At 39.8% G+C, this 20,686-nt stretch overlaps 1 protein-coding gene across 2 annotated transcripts; it reads right to left on the bottom strand.

Moving 5' to 3' along the window:
- Positions 1-710: 710 nt before the first annotated feature.
- MLH3 (mutL homolog 3) lies at positions 711-20,561 on the bottom strand. Of its 2 annotated transcripts, XM_014941805.1 has the most exons (12): positions 20,483-20,561; positions 16,287-19,655; positions 13,133-13,203; positions 12,048-12,152; positions 9,920-9,992; positions 9,196-9,267; positions 8,069-8,177; positions 4,703-4,862; positions 3,475-3,498; positions 3,184-3,265; positions 1,761-1,912; positions 711-1,147 (listed from the first exon to the last, which is right to left on the bottom strand). In XM_014941805.1, exons 2-12 carry the CDS (start codon positions 19,579-19,581, stop codon positions 1,076-1,078), a joined length of 4,215 nt encoding a protein of 1,404 aa, XP_014797291.1. In that variant the 5' UTR covers positions 19,582-19,655; positions 20,483-20,561; the 3' UTR covers positions 711-1,075. The 2 variants fall into 2 exon arrangements, 1 of the variants encoding a protein (XP_014797291.1); XR_001412010.1 differs by lacking the exons at positions 711-1,147; positions 1,761-1,912; positions 3,184-3,265; positions 3,475-3,498; positions 4,703-4,862 and having other exon boundaries at positions 9,924-9,992.
- Positions 20,562-20,686: the final 125 nt, after the last annotated feature.

Below are 20,686 nucleotides of genomic sequence, written 5' to 3'. Positions count from 1 at the left end.
ATTTTTTGACAATTTTTGGTGAGTTGCTGAAATACCAACCAGCTCTTTGTACCATGGAATTCCATTCTTGATAAAAAGCAGACCTTCAGAAGTCTTGTCAGCTGGCTTGTTCACCTCTGTCTTTCCTTTCCTGTACTGCTTGACTGACTGCAATTCTTCTTGGGTGGAGACTTGTCTGATCCAGAAAGTTCTTGATTTTTGTGAGGGGCAGCATAGAACGTCTTAGAAATATCAGGCAGATCTTAGGCAGAAGCTTTTCCTTAGTTCTTTTTATCAGTGTATGGCAACACCACAGTTAAGGCATCAGATGAAAGTAGTTTCCTCTCTTTGTTTGCTTTTGATTTAGCAGATGTCAATATCTCTCTGATTTGGTTTTAAGTTAGATGTCTGTGATTAAACAAAGATGTCTACCTTAAACTGAGACACAAAATAGAACTGAAACCTGTAAAAAAATGCCTATTGTAAAGAATGCCAGGGGCTATTTAGTTATTTCTGTGGGGCTAAGTTTTTGTACCCTAAGAACGTGGGGCTATGCTAGGATTTAGAAATGTCTCACTCAAGAATGCAAACTGCAGGGAGCTGGAGAAAACAGCTGGGTGTGTCATTCATTGCCTAGTTAAATAAAAAGAATGTTTTTTGATCCTAAGCTGGCCTATGTGTACTATGAAGCTGGTCAGTCCTCATTCCAACCCCTGCCACGAGCCCAAGGAAAGAGTTTAGTGTTAATTTTATTAATAAATACCTCCCCATTTTCAAAGCATTATAAAATACATTAATTAAAGTCTCCTCTCTCTGATGCAGAATCTTGCTGTGCTTGCAGAGAAAAAGCACTTTAGTAACTGCGAGTGGTTGCAACTACTTGCCTCCGATAGTCAAGCACTGACGTAAGGCCCAGGCTTATGATGTAATTCCTGAATGTTGAAGACGCTTCTCCAGGCTAAAAGGGTGGGCTCCTCCTCACTCTCTGCTGCTTAGGTCAGTACTCGGAGCAAAACTTCAGTGACTGCACTGGCTCAGAAACCTGGCTCCAGGGGGACCTGAATCATACCAACGCTTCCAGTGGTTGTAGCTTTGACTAGGGTCTTTTTTTTCCAAACAGGTGCCACGCTCGTGCCATCTTCCGCAGTCTAGCCAAATTAGGTTTAGGCTGGAGGAAGAAAAATTAAGTGAATGAGCTTCAATGCTTCCACACTCTGCCCTAATACAGTCATTCCCAAGTTTTTTTTAATATCTAATTCGAAGTCCCAGCTGACTTTCAACAGAATCCAATTTCATAACTTAATATAGCACAATAACAGAAAAAGAGGAGTAATGATTTTATTTTTTTCAATTTAAATGTTGCTGTTTCTGTGCCTCCCCCCCCCGTTTTATAGCATCTTACACTTTTTGGAAGTAGAAATTTTATTAGCATCTTTGCCATTAGTAGAATATAAGAATTTACATGTTTTCTAAGTTTTACACTTAAAAACTGCAAACACTTTAAAGACATGTTTAACTTTAAGGACTAGTTGACCCCATTCAAGTCAATGTGACCATTCAAATGACATATGGTAAATTCTTTGCTAATGTGTTTGCAGGACAGAGGTTTAATGTTCTAAAGTTTCATTATTGGTAACAGCTATGTAAAAATTCAAGTAAGATGCAGCCAGTGGTGATGGTTTCAAACCGGCCCATTCTAGTTCTAACACACACATACGTGACATGCCTCTGATAGGCCAGGGTATGGATTATCAGAGGCACATCTGTGTCCCACACAGTACCTGCTTTTCCTGCTGTAGATGGTCTGTGTCTGCAAGAGGCATCATGGAAGGTCTTCCATGAGCACACTGGAAGGGCAGCTGGCAAGATGACAAAGCTTCAATAAGCCTGCAGCTCTCCTTCAAAGTCAAAGGCTCATTAAACTTGATAGCTCCTGAAAAAAAGATACAAATTCTTGCACATGCTGCTCAAGAGAATTCAAACCACCCAGCAGACTTGCCTCCACAACTGTGGTTTTCAACAGAAAACAAGGCAGCTCCTAAAGCTTAGCTGGGAGGCTGCAGTATGGCAGACTTAGGGCTTAGCTCAGTTAACCACCCTGCTGCGTAAGGATCCGCTTTCCGTGGCCTCAACTTTCACCTAACCTAAGCCTGGTGGATGGTAAGATTATTAGGTTTTAGCTTTTCAGATGACGCTGCAACAGGCAAATAGGTTTTGGGGTTTTTTTTGTGTTACAGATGAAGACACAACCAGTTCACAAATCAAACAGTATTAAATCAAGACAACAGCTAATATCAGTTCCAAAGGCTTTATCAGTTCTGTGTGCCTGCTGCTGATGGGCATCAGTTCCAAGACCAAGTGTTAGCCCTGCCAATAAGTCCTTTGTCAGAACTGAGCGCTTAATGGCATCCAGAGGGAATCCAAGGGGAACATTAAGGAGTCATTTCAGAGGTGTTTGCAACCTTTAGCCTTCACAGATGCACAAGACCATCTGCAATCTGCCTTTCAGCCATAGAACTTTTTAGATATTAAAAAATATATATCTTGTCTGCCATTTGTAGAATGCAGTGACACTCTGTGGAAACAGATGCTTTTGGTTCATGTTTACCCTTTCAGCATACTCTTGTTACTACTGAATATGGCACAGGAACTGACACAAGAGGCTGGAGCTACTGCAGTCACCTGAAAGGTCTGCTCATTTCCAGGTGCTGGAAAGCCATAGTACCTTAAAAGATGTCAATTATTACTGCACTCCTTCCAAAAATACTTGAAAGGTCACAGGCATACTTAAACTAGCACTTTTGATACTTATAGGAAATAAAAAATATTTTTGGGGAAGAACGTCTTATTTCCTGCTTGCTTTCAAGCCGATTCCAGCAACTCCTCTTCCCCCTTCACAAAGCTGTTATTTGAATAGTTTAGAGCTCACAGGGATGAGTGCATCTCAGAACTGTGTTCTATCTGTGTTTCATGTGAAGGTTTGAAAGTACATTAGGCCTGTACGTGAATAAATCACAGCAGTACTGTTTGTCCCCAACAGTGCTGTCCTCATCCCTATGAAACACACAGTCTGTAATCCTGGAATTCCCGCAAACACATTCTGAAACCACTGTCCCAGGGAAGATGTTGTGTAGAGACAGAAAGGTTTTTTAAAAAAAAAAAAAAAAAAGAAAGAATAACAAACGAAAAGTACAGTTTCCCTACCATGACAGGCCTGGGAAGCTAACACCTTCAGAAACGTCAGAGGCAGTGTCCCTCGTGCTCCTCCTCCTGTGGTCTGCACTAGCTAAAATTAGTAAGGGAACATCATCTTACTTTCCATTTAACATGAGAAAATGGAAGAACTGTAACACAAAGGAAATTAAAAATGAGGACAAGCTCGTGGATTATCTAGTTCACCTCTCTCATTTGAGGCTTAACACACTTGCTCCCTTTGGTTCGTTGCAGTAAGCTTTCCATTGCTACAGTCAACTTTAGAAGCAGACAGCAACTCACCTCAACTTGTTCTTGAATAAGCTCCTGGAAAGAAAAAGGTAATATCATCAGTTGCTATTTCTCCCTTTTATTGCCCATACCCCACTTTGTCCACATCTGTGTATAATTTACATGTAACTGTCAGAACCAGGAAAAATGATGCTGTTGATACTACACTGACCACAGTGTGGAAGATAGAGGTGCAAGTCCTGACCTCTCACAATATCTTACTGGAATTTAGTCTAATCACTCTGTTTCTCTCTGCATCAGTTCCCTCTTCGTAGAATGGATATAATGGAATTCTTGTAAGTCAAGGGTACAATGAATGCATGTTATCTTTGAACCTTCTCCTTTGGATAACAGTCCATGTGGATTTAATTTCTGATGTCTAAAATGCAATGAATTCATAAGCAATCATGAATAGGTGCTACCAGTCCTAAATAAAATAAAAAGGACTAGAGATTAAATCCACCAAAATGCTCATGAGATCTTGTGGCACCAGCTAAGAATGAATGCTCATGAGGCAAAGACCTGATCGCCTCCTCGGGCACTTTTAGTTCTCTTGGTTCCCAAATCACACCAGGAGAGTGCATTTTGAGTTCTACCTGAATATAACAAGGTTGGAAAAGAAAATTTAACCAGATTAATCATCTCTGTTTCTTCTTTTCATATCAGAAGAGATGTATGGCATGACTGGACTGATTCACAATGGCTCAGCCTAGTGGCTGAATTGGGTACTCCAGAAATAATTTTTAGGGAGTCCTCGAAACAGTTATGATTGTGGAGAATTGTTTACAATGGAAACTGCAAGAAATCAGTTCAGCAATTCCTTCCTCAAACTGAAGAATATCTGGAACAGCAGCTTTTAGAAAGCTGCACTGCCCATGTAGAGATTTCATGAAAACAACTTTGAATCCTAACAAATAATATTTCTATATCAGCAATATTAATAATTTTACTGTTCATTCAAGCATTTATTCTTCATTCAAGCATTCATGAGCCCTAGAGTATTGAAATATCTGCACTATATATTATTTTTAGCTTCTCCACTAGTCCAAGTCTGAAACAGTGTCTTACAGTTTCTGTTATACTTCAGGGATTTGAGTTATAGGACTATTTAGCTACTAAAAGGGATGGCACCCACATTTGCCAAAGGACTTGTCTCTCTCATAACAGATACTCTAATAACTTGGGCCATTAACACAGAACAAGACTCAGTATCACAATTTCACCCATCTCCACAGCTGACCTCCACAATGCTTTTAGTGACAGGATGTCTTTTCCGTCTTAGTTCGTTGGCTTCTCTTTCTAAAAAACACACTGGCACTCTCCTCACTAGAATCAAGGAGCTGTTGGTCTCAGGAAACGATAATTCAAGACCCAAGTCCTCCAAATTTTTGGTGCAGCATCTGAGGAAAAAAAATAATACCAGAAATGAGACATCAACCACAGTAGCCGTGTCTCCACAGCATACAGAAGTATTTCTGTATTCCCCATATATGTTTCTTCCTGCGGTAGTTTCCAACCTCAAAATCCATGCATCATGAGATTTCAAGTAATTTCACCCTTTCAGCCTACATTCAGCCATGTTTTTTCACTCCAATCAACCATGTATATTTCATGTTCCACAACCACAAGATCTAAGAGCTCCTGTATTATTTGGAGAGAACCTTTATGTCTAAATTTATACATCAATCTTTTCTATATGCACGAGGTGTCTGGTTCAACACACAAACACTCCAAATACTGAGATTATGTAGCATAAAGACTACTTTAAGTCCAACATAAAAAAATGTGATTTCAATTGACACGTAATAGCAAACACTTAAAATGAAAAAAAATATTGTAAGAAATTTATGCTGGTTTAATGAACTTGATATGCCATTAAGGAAAGAGAACCCAGGAAAGAACAGCATCTAGTTAATCTGACATACGTCACCCTGTGGATAGAAAAATACACACAAAAATGGGACTTCGCCATCAGATGAGAACTTCTCTTCAAAATGAAAACAACTGTAACAATATATAGTTTATTTTATTAACTCAGGGAATGCTCACTTAAAACAAAGGTGAGGAAGGTCAATTTCAGAAAAGATTATTTGAACAAAAAAGAAGGTAATCTAAACTTACTAAAATCAGTCATGAGACTAGTACAATTATTAGCCTCCACATGGAGATGACGTGTAATTCTACCCAAAAAAAAAGAAGACATGTATAGCCTTCAGCAAGAGCAGAGAAAGACAGAAAAAGCCCATTGTGGTGAAATGACAGAATCCAAGCAGCTATTGAAGTCAGGCCTTTTTCCTTTTTAAGGGGGAAAAAAAAAAAAAAAAAGGAAGTTCAAGAGAGTCAACAGAACAATGCTTAGATGACAAATAACAGATTCAAAGCTGCAGGTGAACCAGAGGTCCAGCTGAACTATTAAATAGCAAGCATAGAGCATAGCTGAAGAGAAACAACTTTTAGGGAAGTTAATTTATTCCATTACATCAAATGTTAAGACAGAATACATTCATACTCTGCCAGCAACAAAAACAATAGGATTTAGATTTTTACATAGTACTTTTTAGTAAGGACACTAAAGAGAAGAACTGCCAATAAATACTTATAAATTAAAGAGCAACACAATAAAAGCACCAGTAAGCTTCTTGAATCAATTATCTTAAGTGATAACTGAAAATCACAACTGACATCGCACTGTGCTGAATAATTCAACCAGTGTCCTTAAAAGAAAACCACACCTCTCTGCTTTATCTTACTGATTCTTGTTGTGTGTTTGTTATTTAGCTGATGAAGAAAAATAGGTCACAGAATTTATTTGGTCTTTCAAAAAGCCTTTTATGTTGCCTCTTAAAAGTGCCTAGAAATGCAAATGCATAAAGTTGTCATGGATAGAGAAGTAACATCTGTCATAATTTAGAAACTACAGAAAAGAGGTGTGGTGGCAACAGTTGGTCAGTGTTCAACATGACATGAGTCCTGATCTGTATCTTCGTAATTGGTTATTAATGATGTGGAAAAGAAGGGGTATGGTCAAGCAGCCAAATTTGTAGAAAACACAAAATTACTTCTGTTAGCTGAGACTAAAGACGACACTGAACTCAATCAGAACTTAAAACAAGTAGAAAAATGATGAATGAAATCAGTAGGATGAATGAAAAAGGTATAATGAAATAGAGACAGAAAAACTGAATTCACTGCTTCTAAAGACAAATAAATGCAAATTATTAGGAATAATTTGATCTATTTGTATATTTTGATGACTTCTACACAAATAGCAAAAATGTAAAGATACCCCACAACTCTGTGTTTCATTGTTGTGACTGTTGAAGAAACAAGCCATTCATGCAAGCAGCACTAGCCAAAAAAGCAGGTGTGGATATAATACATAGAAAATACGGGCACAACTGGAATGCTACTGTACAAATCAATGTGATACCCTCACTTGGTATCTTGTGTTCAATTTCAGCCATCCAGTCTCAAAAGCAGATATATCAGAAAGAGAAGACCTTCAAATATGAATGCAAAAATAATGCAAAGTTGAACAAGGGGCATTACAAATATTCTGATGTTAGCAAGAACATCATTAAGAGGTGGGAACAACAAAGGCATCCAAATATTACTGAACTATGAACAGTAATGGGTACATTCTCATATTTTTCCCTAAGGCAGGTGGAACATAATAGTGCTTTACACATTCCTTTGGAATTTCTGGTATTGGCCATTGTCACACAAAAGATTTACCAAACGGATACAGCAGTGATACTGTTATGATTGGAATACACCCAAAAAGTGTATCCCTATAATAGGCAACAGTCTCAGCAAGGTGTGATTTAAAAGTTGTTGAGTTTGCCAAAGGCATCACAAAAAAGAATGGTTTGAGAATAATAAGTTAGTCCTGTGAATGTTAAGACAGAACTTCACCTGAAAACGAAGAACAATGCAGGGACGAAAAAACACAAATGCATGTGGCAGGTGACAGACAGGGACTTTGGGGAAAAAAGTCTGATTAGTGTCCAGTAGGTCTGCAACAGTCCAACAACTAATCTGTATCCGTACTCTTGCAGTACAAAAGTTAAATATCCTAAGAGTAGGTAGGGCACCATTCTGAAACATTTGGGAAACTGTATTCATTAGTTACTCTTGGCAGGCACCTAGGATTAAGGAATGCATTTTTGAAGGATTCACAATACAAACTTTCCATACCCCATCCTGCTCTTCTCAAATAATGCCTGTTAAATCAGTGACCAGACTGACACCATGGGCACGGCACCCCAGTGTGCACCCCCAGGTCCTGAACCCAGACAGTAGGATCCGTTGGAGACAGCTTTGGCAGCCTCCTGGCCCACACATGAAGGTTCACTTTCCCAGGGAAACCCAAGCAGGCTGCAGAGGCATAGAGGTGGCACACCACAGGATTTTGTCTTGAGACATTGTAACAACACGCCTGAGAAACACACCTATTTTCCTCAGCACAGATAGAGATGATTGGCCTTGGCTCAGGAAAGAATCAACAGCTTCTTTCCCAAGATCCATGGTAAACTAGCAATATATAGAGATATTCCTGGTCAACAGAGCTGTCCCCAAAAGTTTAGAGCTATTGACCATTACTAACCGTAGAAATCTTCTTTGCTCTTCTGTAACTTCAATCTCCAAAGGGGGGGAGATGGAGGAGGACAGTAATTTCTTCTTGCCACATGCTGCAGCTTCCTTCTCATAGGAATCTGTGAATGAATCGTTTAGAAGTATCCTCTCTTAGAATATTTACGCAGGCATTACCCTTAATGACCCTACGGTTTGGCATGTAATCCTCTGTTTGGATTAAAAAGTGACCACAGAATGCCTTCTCCTGAAACTTGTGGAGGACTGGGAATGTCACAAACCAGACATCTAGTCTCTGGGGAAGGGTTGGTTAATGCCACTTTGCTTTTTCCCACCAGTTCCAAAAAAGAGTCACCCTAAATAGCAAAAAAAACCACTGATATATTTAGTCCAACTCACAGAGAGCAATTTTTCCACAGAAAAGTCTGATATAAATGGCATTAAAATACTATTCATTAAGCATTTCTGCCTTCAGTCTTTAACTTTTTTCAGTACCTGACCAAAAGGAGCAGAGTTCCTGGAACCCTCTCTGCAGGAACTGCGCAGTATTTATTGACGAAAGAGAAGGTCAATGATTTTAAAGTACTTGACGGATGGCTATTGTGCTTTTTAACACTGAAACCAAGGGCTAATGAGCTTACAGAGAAGACCATTATCCCTTTGCAAACAGTTTCAGAATGTGGAAATTTTAGGCTTTAAGCAAAGCATTCAGCTAAAAAGGAACCAAATGAACTATGCTCTTTACTAAGCATCCCGTGTCTTATTCTTCACAGCATAACCACATAATCTTATTGATGTTGTTTTATTTCCTCTTCATTGTTTTCCCTATCAGTCTTCCTGCTCTCTCATTATGTCAGGACTATTTTAGTTTGATAGTTCTGTGGGTAGGGAGTGTATCTTCTATTTTTGGAAAAGCTGTAACAATTTTCAGCTGCCAATACTGTGACTACTACATATACTGAATGTCTGCACTCTCCTAGGGCTCAGGATTAAGATGACAAATGAATATCCTATTGGTTCCATACATCCCAGATTCATTCTTACAAATAAGTTACTTAGTGAGCTTTCCCTTTCAGGAAGCTCGTTTGTACTTTTCTGTGCACTGATTATCCTTCTTCCTTAGATTATCTGAATCCTCACCTGTAATAAGCTGCTCCAAACGGATCCGTTCGTGAGCTGCATGTTGGTCCACCAATATCAAGAGGTTTCCATCTAAAAATGTACCACAAGAGATAAGAAATAGGCAACTTTGTACCAGACAACAGCACAGGTTGGGAAGAATGACTACTCTCTAGAGGCCACATTTAGGAGATAACTATCAGCCAGTTTTACAGAAATAAAGTGAGGAGGCGGCTGTGTTGGCAGAACATAAAGTCACTACAGAACACAAATTTAGTTATCCAAATTGGCATTTAAATTAAGGTAATTAGGCTGAGTCAGAAACTCTTGCCTATTGACATCTTCATCTAACTTCAGAATGAGAGCTGAGGTCACTCACAAACTGTTCTCTTTAATAGAGCCTTTAAAAATGTTACAAAAACTACTGGTTTTGAATGCCTTTTTTGTACAGCTTCAGCAAGCTTCAACAATGAATATGTCCAGACACTGTGAATAGAGTCTGAAAGATGTTAGTAATTTGAGTACAATCTATTTTTATAACACTGATCTGAAGGCAGTAGGAACATTCAACGACATCCAAAATAAAGATAAAGATGATCCAGGAAATTTCAAGTGAAGACTAAAATTTTCCTCTATTCACAGTATCATCCCAAGGCAAGAAGAGAATACAAACAGGACAGTGTTCCCTCTGCAGTCCAACTGCACTTCACAGCAACCTCAACTTCATGTTAATAACCTCTCTCACCTGCCTTTTCATCCATTTCATTCCTAGTGTTGATTAAACAAGCGATAAATTTATTGTCCACTTGCTGAAGAACCTGTAAGATACTCAGAAAACAAATCATTACCCAGTGGTAAAACTATTTTTAAAATTAAACAAAAGAAGACGACAATCAAAATGGATCAAGCACAACAAATAGCTAGTAGGATGATTAGGCAAGCAGTAACCACATGTTTTCTAATCCCAAAGGCTCAAAGAATTTGGCCTAGCAAAACCGAGACTGAGAAGGTATATAATTATTCTTTATAAATACAGTGGGGGGCCAAATATGGAAAAGGCATGAATTATTTAGCTAAAAGACAATACTGGCAGAAGGTCAAACAACCATAATTCAGTCACGGAACAGTTTACTCTGGAACTAAGAGAAAATTTCAAAATATCCAAGAAAACAATTCTGGATCAATTTTTTCAGAGTCATAAGGGCAAGAACTCTAATTGTTCTAAGGTGGAGCTGGAAATTTACAGAATGGATTAAATGCTTGTGTAGAAGCCTCCTTGAGTTGGGAATGAAAACTGTGCTCAGCAACTCCAAGTATTTGATTTGCTGATATCACCAAAACAGAATGTAAACAACCTCTTTTAACCTGCCCTGTGTTCAAGGACTTGTGCTGACCACCTGTAGGAGCTAGGAAGCATTTGCCTCCTGCCTTTTTCTGATGTAGAATTTGCCTGTGTGTCTTGATTCCACCTTCCCCTCAAGCACCAGAAATCTACTAGAGCTACAGGGAATACCGAGCAGGGATGCACAATGCTTCCAGTATCTTACTGTTAGATTTAAATTTACCAGTGTGGTGTTAGGGAGGAATCTCTCCCCAAGTCACATAGATAGAGCTCACTCTGAATTCTCTGTCTCACAACATGTGCATTGTTCACCTCCTGGGTAAAAATGAATAGATGATCCTATTTCTTTGCAAGGATGCAAGACATTAATGATTCTTTTTATTCTTTTCCTGTGGCATGATGCAACCTTTTGTGCTTTTGGTCTTTTCTACAGGGATTCTCAAAATTGGTATAGGGTACTGAAGGCAGTATTTGGCTTCTTCAGAGATGGGATGTGGTAACTGCTTCTAGTTTTTCCTTCTTAAAAACAGACAAAGGGAAACATTACTCAGGTAAACTTAATCACAGAACCATTCAGTGAGTTTTAAAGAACAGTTCTTACTATGATGGAACAGAATAATGGTACCTTCCATTTACCAGCTTTCCTGTCCTGTCTTTTTGAAACATAATCTGTTTACTGTAGTAACTTTATTTACTCCTGTTATTCTTGCACACACAACATAAGCAAGGGAATCATTTGGATCCTTATCCACCCTGGAGATCAACATCACTATGCCCCACGCAGTCGGAACCTGCATTCTCAAATTCAGCAACGTGAATGAGAATAATGCTAACCGGGCCTGTAACGGGGCCTTTTGTCATTGGGATGCAAGGGAGGGGGAGAATCCACTTTGCCATTTCTATCCAGGAAAACCATCAAAGAATCTAAGTTGAAGCCATATATTTATATTAGCTTTCAAGCTAACATTCAAAACATTTGATAAAGAAGCACTAAAACAGTTAAACTTGATGCTATGATGTTATTTTTAAGAATCACTTTTCAGGGCAGACATAAATCTTTAAGTGAAATTTCAAGCCTTTCCACAAAATCTGGGATTTGCTTTTGAAACCACTCTGCTGAAGAACTAAATTTCTAAGGTAAATAAAAATGGAATATACAGGACATAGATTTCAGAGGAATAGGAACTAAGCAAACGCCTACAATAAATACAAAAAACTGTGTATTAAAATATAATTAATAATGTTTCTAAGCAGCAGCAACGGGGCTGACTCTTGATTTGATTTAACCATAGTTAAGGAACTTGAGAGTCACTTGCAGATAGCTGACTAACCATGAGATGATACTAAGATCTGGCATGACATATGTGTCTGCTGGTATCACACAGCATCCAAGAATTCTGTTTGTGCTTGCGAAAATTAGGAATATTAACTATCTCCCTGGATACCTCTTTCCCACCAGGCAGAAACATCAGCAAATCCCATCTGCTGTGTGGGAATTTGGGGGTGAATTTAGTAATAGATCATATTGTACCTGCATTGAATGAACCATGTCTTTGGTGAAACGATAAGGATACAAGATATTGTGAATTTTCACAGCCAGATTGTCAGCCTGGCTGCTGGTCACATCAACAGCAATCTGTAAAAACAGAATTACAGATCAAGCAGGGAATAAAGAATATAGCAAAAAAAACCAAACACACAAAATATCGCCAACAAACCAGCTTTAAGAAAAACTGGAAATAACTCTGCATTTTGACAAACCAAGCTTTCTACACAAGAATAGCACCAGCTAAAGATACCACCTGGCAATCCCCCTGCTTCCCATCTGGATGTTACCTGCTAGCTTCAATGCATTCAGCTGATTTCAAGTACCTATCAGAAAACCTGAAGTTAATGATCAGCCTACGTGAGCTCACAATGGATTGCATTACAAAAGATGTATTATCCTGAAATGAGTCAGAGTACACGTCACAGCAGCAACTGAACATAACTGTTCCTTTTCAGAAACTCACCAGCACGTGGTTTGCTACTCCGTCCCTATTGTTTGCAGGTGGAAATGGTTACATACATATGTTTACACACACACAACATGATGATTTAAGATAATACTACCTCATGACAACAAAGGAAGTTTTTCTAAAAGCTCCAGCATTGTTTCCCTCTCACATGCTATAATCCTGCCAGGCTATAAAAACAAGTATAGTAAAATACACTTTTAAGACCCACTGCATCCCAGAAAAGAAAGCTGGGTTATTTCAACTCTGCCCAGAAAGAGGACAGACATTGTATTATAATCTTGCCATCCTTTAACTTTTAATTTTAAGATAACTATCTCTGTAGAGAGAAAGACATCTTACAATAATGTTTTGCTTTTGAAATGACATAAGGCAAAAGATTAGCCTGATACCTGCTTCTCTGGTTTTGAATAAATCCATAACAATTACTTACATATAAACAGTCTATAAAAACACATAACTGCCTGTTCTATAGTCTAACATACCACTGAACAACTTACATGCAATGGTAACAATATGTGCAATTTTAGTCCCCACATCAGAAAATAAGAGAAGGCTAAACTGACTCCTATTTTAGCATGAGATGAGAGATAATACTTACCTCTGGGCAGGGAACAAAAACAGGATTATCCCATTCTGAAAGCAATGACTGCAGAGACTCCCCTTCAGCATCTAGAAAGAACACACAGATAATACAGGGACTACCACCATCCGTCAACAGAAGGCGCGTTGGGTACTTTTACCTCACACAAGTATTATTTTAATTTTTTCCATCATGAAAAGGAGAGAATGTAAAAACAAATAATAGAACATGAGACTGGGCTTCTTTATTGTCTGCTTTAACTAGGAAGGACACTGTGCAGCTTTCTGACTTCTAAACACACTGCAGCACTATTCAACAGGCCCTGGAAATGGCTGGGGGGGGTGTGGAACGAGGGAAAGAAAGACCTGTTTAGCTACCCACTCCCTCTGGACAAAGCCACATACCAAAAAGATGATTTCATCCTTTCCACTGCAAAAAAAAATTGTGAGGATTGAAGCTATTTTTCACATTCCAAGGTTGGAACAAGTACAAAGAAGGGAGTAGGTAATTATTCTTTAAACTACTGACATAATTCAACAAAGAACTGGGTATTTCATCCTGTAAATAAGTATCCCCTAACCTGCCTTCAACCCTAAAAGATCTTTTTTTCCAGTTCTAGATTTGAGATGACTCACACGGTCCCATTGTTAACAGACCTTGAGTAATTCTGGGTTCCTGTTGGGACATCTGGGAGAATTCTTTGATTTTTTTATATTTTTTTTTTTTAACCACAGAACACTGTGTCCTGGAAAGCTGGCCCTACCTCTCGGATCCTGGCTTGCTAGAGTCTTCTCTTTTCGAGGTCTAGGAAGGAAGGGTAGCACAATCTCACTTCTAAAGGGATGGCACCTGAACTGAATCCCTAAACACAATACAAATTTACTGCTGCAGATTCAACAGCATGCAAAATTACAAAAATCTATACATACAGTTATTATATTATCATAAATAATACAGGGCTTAGCCCTGTACAATTTAGAGCATCATGCAGATTTTGTAATCTAACTTTGAGAAATAACAATATATATATAAAAAGCTGATAATTATCAGACACACTTGCATCACGAAATGTATTATTTCAAAATACTACCATGGCTTCTGCAAGACTGTCCTTAAAAACTGGCTGCTGCTTTAATCACTGAAGAATTATTTCCAGAATTAGTGCAATCAGAAGTGTCATCCCCAAAGGAAAGAGGAGGCATATAGTAAAGTCTGCCAGATATCAAAACACTTTTGGCTTCTCTCTCTGTTAGGGTGTGGTAAGAACTGACAGTCTATCAACACTTCTATCACTACTTAATACAGTTATCAGGAACTCGTAAAACTGAGAACTACAAGTCAGTGGGACCACATGAGATATCAGGGTAAGCCTAACAACATGTTCCTACCCACCCAGAAATGATTTAATAATATTACAAGCCAGTACTGTTATCGAGATTATTAAGAAAAGCAGCTCAGATTTCCAGCACAGTGGTAAACATTTCACCCTTCCTTTGGTACAATTCAGGCTTCTATTCTTTGTGAAAATAATAATGAATTAATAAAGTTCCTTTCTACTAAGAAATTAAGGGTGTGCGTTCAGGAAAAGTGGCAGATAACGCCAAAGAAAACCAGCTGCGTGCTGATAAGCTCAGTATGAAAAGGCTCTATGAGATCCTAGGCCATTCCCTGGACTCCTGACTGTTCCTCCATTACAGTCACGATGAATGATGGTCCTACCCTGGGGACTGAGAATCCTTTGAAGAATCCAGACTGGCAGCCCGGCACAGGAGAGTAGCTCAGCACCCCACTCTCACAAAACCCAGTGGACAAGATGGCGTGACGTGGGTCCTGGTAAACTGTGGTGAGTTGATGAACGTCACCCAATTCTGACTTTGACAGAACTTTTATAGCTATTATCACTGAAAGATATTATCCTTCAAGTTCACAGAAGCATCCATCATCTATGTGAACAGAACTCCAGTAATTTATACATAGAATCATAAACAAAGATTCATTTCCCTGCTTCTTGCTGCGAGGAAAATCCTTGTTCAGGACATACATTTTTCATAAAGCCAAGATTTTCTTGCCCAAAGGCCAGTGAGAATTCAGAGCTGGCAGAGATATTATTAATATGATGTTTCTGACAAGTAACACCAGAAAAGGTGCTGAGGGTAATAATATATCTACTTTATACAGGCAAACCACATACAATTACCATATTTGAGTAGTTGTTTTCAGTTGCCTGAATTAGATCATTAAAATATATTGGTGTAATGACATACCAGTAATAACGTAATGAAAGTACCAAAGAATGCAAACGTAGCTGGCATAACAATGTAGACCAAGTTGAACTGGCATGTTAACCTAGTTCAACATTGAGAGGCATGAATGCTGTGTTAGGACACAGTTATGTTTATTACTATGACTACAAAGAATGAATATCCTTTGCTTGAAAAACATGTGACAGACCATGATTATTGAACTTTGAAAATCTAAGATCCATATGGTCTAGCCAAAATCCAAACATGTTGTGAAGGTTTGGGTTGTCGAACCTTCAACCTAAGAAAAACAAAAAAGCTGCAGTAGACATTTCGCCAAAGAATAACACCATTGACAGAGTAAAGAGTGGCACCACTGATACCACGGAGAGTAACATCACTGATAAGGCTAAGAAAGAATGACATCACTAGAGGTAAAAAGATGCAACACAATGTACATCTTCAAGGACTACAGACTATATGCATAACCTGAAAGCATAAGGGTATGTGAGGTATTGCATTCATAAACATGAATGCAATACCCAAACATTTTGAATAGTAGGTCAATCTCCGTGCTTTGGCTGGCTACTAAACAGCACTGTGGGCAACCAAAGCTGGTAAATCTGTCTTTATGACAACAATTATATATAACTGTGATCACAGTAAATATCATGATGCCCAGGCAGCTGCTTGTTAATTAACAATGTGTTGGCATTTCTTTGTACTGTCTTATTTAAAATTAATATATTGTTTTACTGCCTCCATATTCTCAAACACTTTCCTGTTTTCCATACAGCTATTCCGTGTAAGGCAGTGGATATTTCAGTATACATATACATTGTCAGGTGCTGTCAGCAAGATATTTTATACACCTAACAGAGCACAAACTGTTTTCCTCATCCCATTTTCACAACAACCACCACCCCTCTTACCATTCTCTGAGACAACATTCACAGCCATTGTTGTTATATCTTGAACGCAGGCAGCTTGAAACCCTTCAGTGGGAGGTGTGCCGTAGGTGCTCAGTCCAGTCACTTTATTGATGTATATTGTCTTACCCGACGAAACATCAAAATCTTGCATCCAGTCAGACCACAAATCATTCCTGCGGTCACCTGTGCTTGTGTTATCTGCAGAGAATTCCAAGCTACTTGGGATGGTCACATGGGGAACCTCAGTGTCTTTCAAATTTTGTTCTGAGGATTCATCTAACGTACTTTTATCTTTACAGATGATGTTAGTACAATCCTTTTCAGCAGGTAATGATAAAACACAACTCGGAGAGACTGTGTTTTCCCCTTCTTTATTGCTGAGTGATGATGGGCTAACAGTAGCTTTCATGGACTCTACCATCCTATCATCTGATTGACAGCATGCATCCCCCTTAGAAAGGCCGTAATGACTTTCCTTCATTTTTCCCCCTGAGGATTTGTATGTTTGAGAAGCATTGTACAAAAAGTCATTATTTGAAGATTCAAGATCAAAAGAGTAGTCATCTTTTCTACTTGAATTTGTTTGGAATGGTTCACCAAGTTGTTCTACTTCTTTGTGGTCACTTTTCATTCTGGACAGTTTGGATGATAATGATCCTGGAGATCTTTTACAAGTTATTTTCTTTGTACTAACCTGAGAGTAATCAGACAACGTCAAAGGACTCTGACAAAGGGCTCGTTTGTCCTGTGAAGTTTCTCCACTGCAAAGTAAAGTCTCTTCCAAAGAACCGAACACTTGGCTACTATTATTAGAATCTGTATCTTCCAAGGCTGGAATTTCACAAGTGTTCAAGCTACCATGGTTGTCATTCTCATTCTTTGAAAAGTCACAATTACCTTGTGAAGTAAAAACCGGAAGATCAAATTCACTCCTCTCCGACAATGGCGTTGGTAGGGTACACTTGACTCTCCCATAATATCTCCTGAACTTTTCTAATGAACCCAGCTGCGTGGACAAGGTCAGCTTCTTAGAGGGCTGAGATCTTGGCACAGCTATTTGTCTTCTACTGCTTTTTATAACTTTATTGTGAGGAAAATCCGAAGAAGTTGCCCGTAGCAATTCTGCAATATTCAATGTCTCATGTTTTTTGCTGGTGGCAATAGGCATAGCTAACCCTTCACTCACCTGATTTGACGAAGTTTTGTTCTCTAACCACTCATTACCATCAGCCATGCATACTTCTCTGGTGTAAGGAGGTGCACGTTCTTTATTTGTATTACTGGAAATATCCTTAGCAATTATAGAATGAATTGGAAAATTCACTTTGTGGCCAAAAACCTCCTTGGCACTGAGAGAGGCAGGTGTACACTGCACATTTAATGCAGGATTTGCTTCTGTTTGTTCACGTTCATGTGGGGGCTCATTTTGCATAACATGTGTTACGGGGCCTGTGGAGCACAATTTTAATGGTACTGAACTAACAGCCCCTCTTCCAGCATCATCTACCTCTTCAGCTGGTTCCCTGTCTCCTCTTCTCACATTGTAGTGTCTCATCAATGAACTTCCAGAGACGGTTCCAGGTTCCATTGCTGTTTCAGTAGGGTCTTCTCTCTCAGTTGGTGGTTGAATAATATCATTATTTAAGATACGGACTGTATGGCTTTTCTGCACCACTTTGCCTTGCTGGCTTCCCACATCTTTCATGCAATTCTCTGCACAACGGTGCAGGTCACCACAACTGTCTGTTTTTTTTGTTTCTGATCTGGCCCCTCCACTAAAAGAGGAACAAAGATTTTCTGAAGGTTTCAGATGAGTACCAGCCACATTTTGGGAACTGCTGGTGTCTTTTTCCTCCTCCTCCAAGGTATTTGATATAATGAAATCAGAGACTGTGTCATCTTTGCTAGGCAGTGGAATCCCCACTTGGTTGTTTCTACATGGATCAGACGGTTCAACAATCTTCTGATTTGGGGAAATTTCTGTTTCCTGTAGATTTTTATTTGACTCTGTAAGATTCGAAGATTTTTTTTCAGTCACAGATTTCCTTTTGACATCTTTTGATTGCAAGTTACGCATTCCATAGGAATCCATAATTTCATCACATGCTTTCTTAAAACTGTTTTGGATGCTCTTCTCATCAGAGAGCAATGGCTTCAGAACTGAAGCGCTATACAAACAAAAGTCATTATCTTCATTAAATTCTCTGATGTCCTCACTACACAGTTCAATAAATAGATGTTCTCGTTTCAAAAATATTTTCACTCCTTCCTCTACGCAAGTTAGAAGAACATCCCAGTTCTGGAACTCGATCAGAGTTTTTGCAGGTTCCAGACACACATCATAGTCACTGTATGCACAGGTCACATTGAGAATAAAGATCCCATACAACTCCGGGCCACAACGATGGCGACCAGGACTTGAACTAGGCTGTCTGCTCACAGGGCCACTTTTTGCCTTGCAAACGACACTTTGTTTTCTTAATAAAAAATCAATTAGCTTATGTAGTCTCGTCTTTAAAACAAGCCTCCTATTCACATACAAGAACTGCATATTCTTGTTGTAATGTCCTTCAGTACTGATATAACCACTTAGCTCAAATCCCCCAGACTTATGATTTATTTCTCTTAACTTCTGGGATTTGCCCGGTCCATAAATTTGACAAAACCGAGAGTACACATCTCTTGTCTTAGGGAGCTGAAGCACCATAGAACAAGAAGCATCATTCCTTAAAGAAAGCGAAACAGAGGGATGCATCAGAGAAATAGCCTCTACTTTCTGTCTCACTCTCTCAAATTCCAATACAGGATCCATACACTTTCTCCTCACCGGTAACTGATGGAACAGATTACACACAGTGACTGTAGTTCCGCCACTTGGTCTGCTCAATTCAGCTTCACAGACTTCCAGTGCTTGCCCATTGTGAAATATTTTCACAAATGTGCTTGCTGTCCTGCTGGTCTTAGATGAAACTTCTACTACGCTGGCCATGTTGGCTATGCTTGCCACAGCCTCCCCTCTAAAGCCATAGAACGTCAGGTTCTCCAAATCTCCCACTGAGCTGCACTTGCTGGTGAAGTACCGCTTCCCCATTGCATTTAAGTCTTCTCGCCCCATCCCAGAGCCGTTGTCCACCACCTGGACCTTAAAAGCTTCCAAATCCACCCTGACAGCTACACATGTTGCCTTGGCATCGATGCTATTGAGGACAAGCTCCTCAACACACTGCCCCAGCGAGTTGACAGTCACTCCAGAACGCAGCCTGGCTCGCACATCTTCTGCCAAACATTTGATCATGTCAACATCAAGCCAGGTGAGAAACACAAGAAACTGCAGGGAGCTCACTTCTCCATGTTCCTTAAAGCAACTCCCTTGGTGGAGAGAGAAAAAAAAAAGAGAAGAAAAGATACAAGTTAAAGGCAGTTGAGTTGACAGTCACTCCAGAACGCAGCCTGGCGGGCACATATTCCACCAAACATTTCATCATGTCTAAATCAGGTGAGAAACACAAGAAACTGCAGGGAGCTCCCTTCTCCATGTTCCTTAAAGCAACTCCCTTGGTGGAGAGAAAAAAAAAGAGAAGAAAAGATACAAGTTAAAGGCAGTTGAGTTGACAGTCACTCCAGAACGCAGCCTGGCTTGCACATATTCCACCAAACATTTGATCATGTCAAAATCAGGTGAGAAACACAAGAAACTGCAGGGAGCTCACTCCTCTGTGTTTCTTAAAGCAATTCCCTTGGTGGAGAGAAAAAAAAAGAGAAGACATACAAGTTATGGGCCTGAGGAAACTTTCATTTATTGCATTCACCCTCATAAATACACTTTTCCTGCTATTGAGGGACTTTTTCTGTGATTGCTTTCAGGCCCAGGCTTTGACTACACATGGTTGGTGGCTTCAATGTGTCAATGGCCAGAATGTGAGTCTATGCTCCTTATTAAAAATATACACGATCCCCCACCTTAATATACCAACACCGCGACAAGGTGAAGCTCGAAGGGGACCCACAAGCAAAAGCCTTCCGCTGCCATTTGCATCAAAACCAGCACCGAGCAGCAGGGCACGGAGAGGCTTTCCTCTTTTACCTCAAATTTCCTCACAAAAAAAACCGCAGGGCCCGATTCTAACCCGCGCTTCTCGGTATCCTCCCCCCCCTCCCAACTCCCCTCACGCCAACGTCCGCGGCGCGAGACCAACCGTGGGCGGGCTACCGGCTCCCTGCGCGCGGCTCCTCAGGAAGGTGACAGGCGAGCTGCGACCAGGCCGGGCGCATAGGGCGCATGCGCGGAGGCTGACTGGGACGGCGGGGGACTACGATTCCCAGCATGCCTGGCGTACGCCCGCGCGGGCGTACGCCAGGCATGCTGGGAATCGTAGTCCCCCGCCGTCGCAGGCGAGGCC

Source organism: Calidris pugnax, unplaced genomic scaffold, assembly GCF_001431845.1.
Source record: "Calidris pugnax isolate Ruff unplaced genomic scaffold, ASM143184v1 scaffold56, whole genome shotgun sequence".
Lineage (NCBI taxonomy): Eukaryota > Metazoa > Chordata > Aves > Charadriiformes > Scolopacidae > Calidris > Calidris pugnax.
Note: the sequence above shows the minus strand (reverse complement) of the source record. Positions and strands in the feature narration are given on the sequence as shown.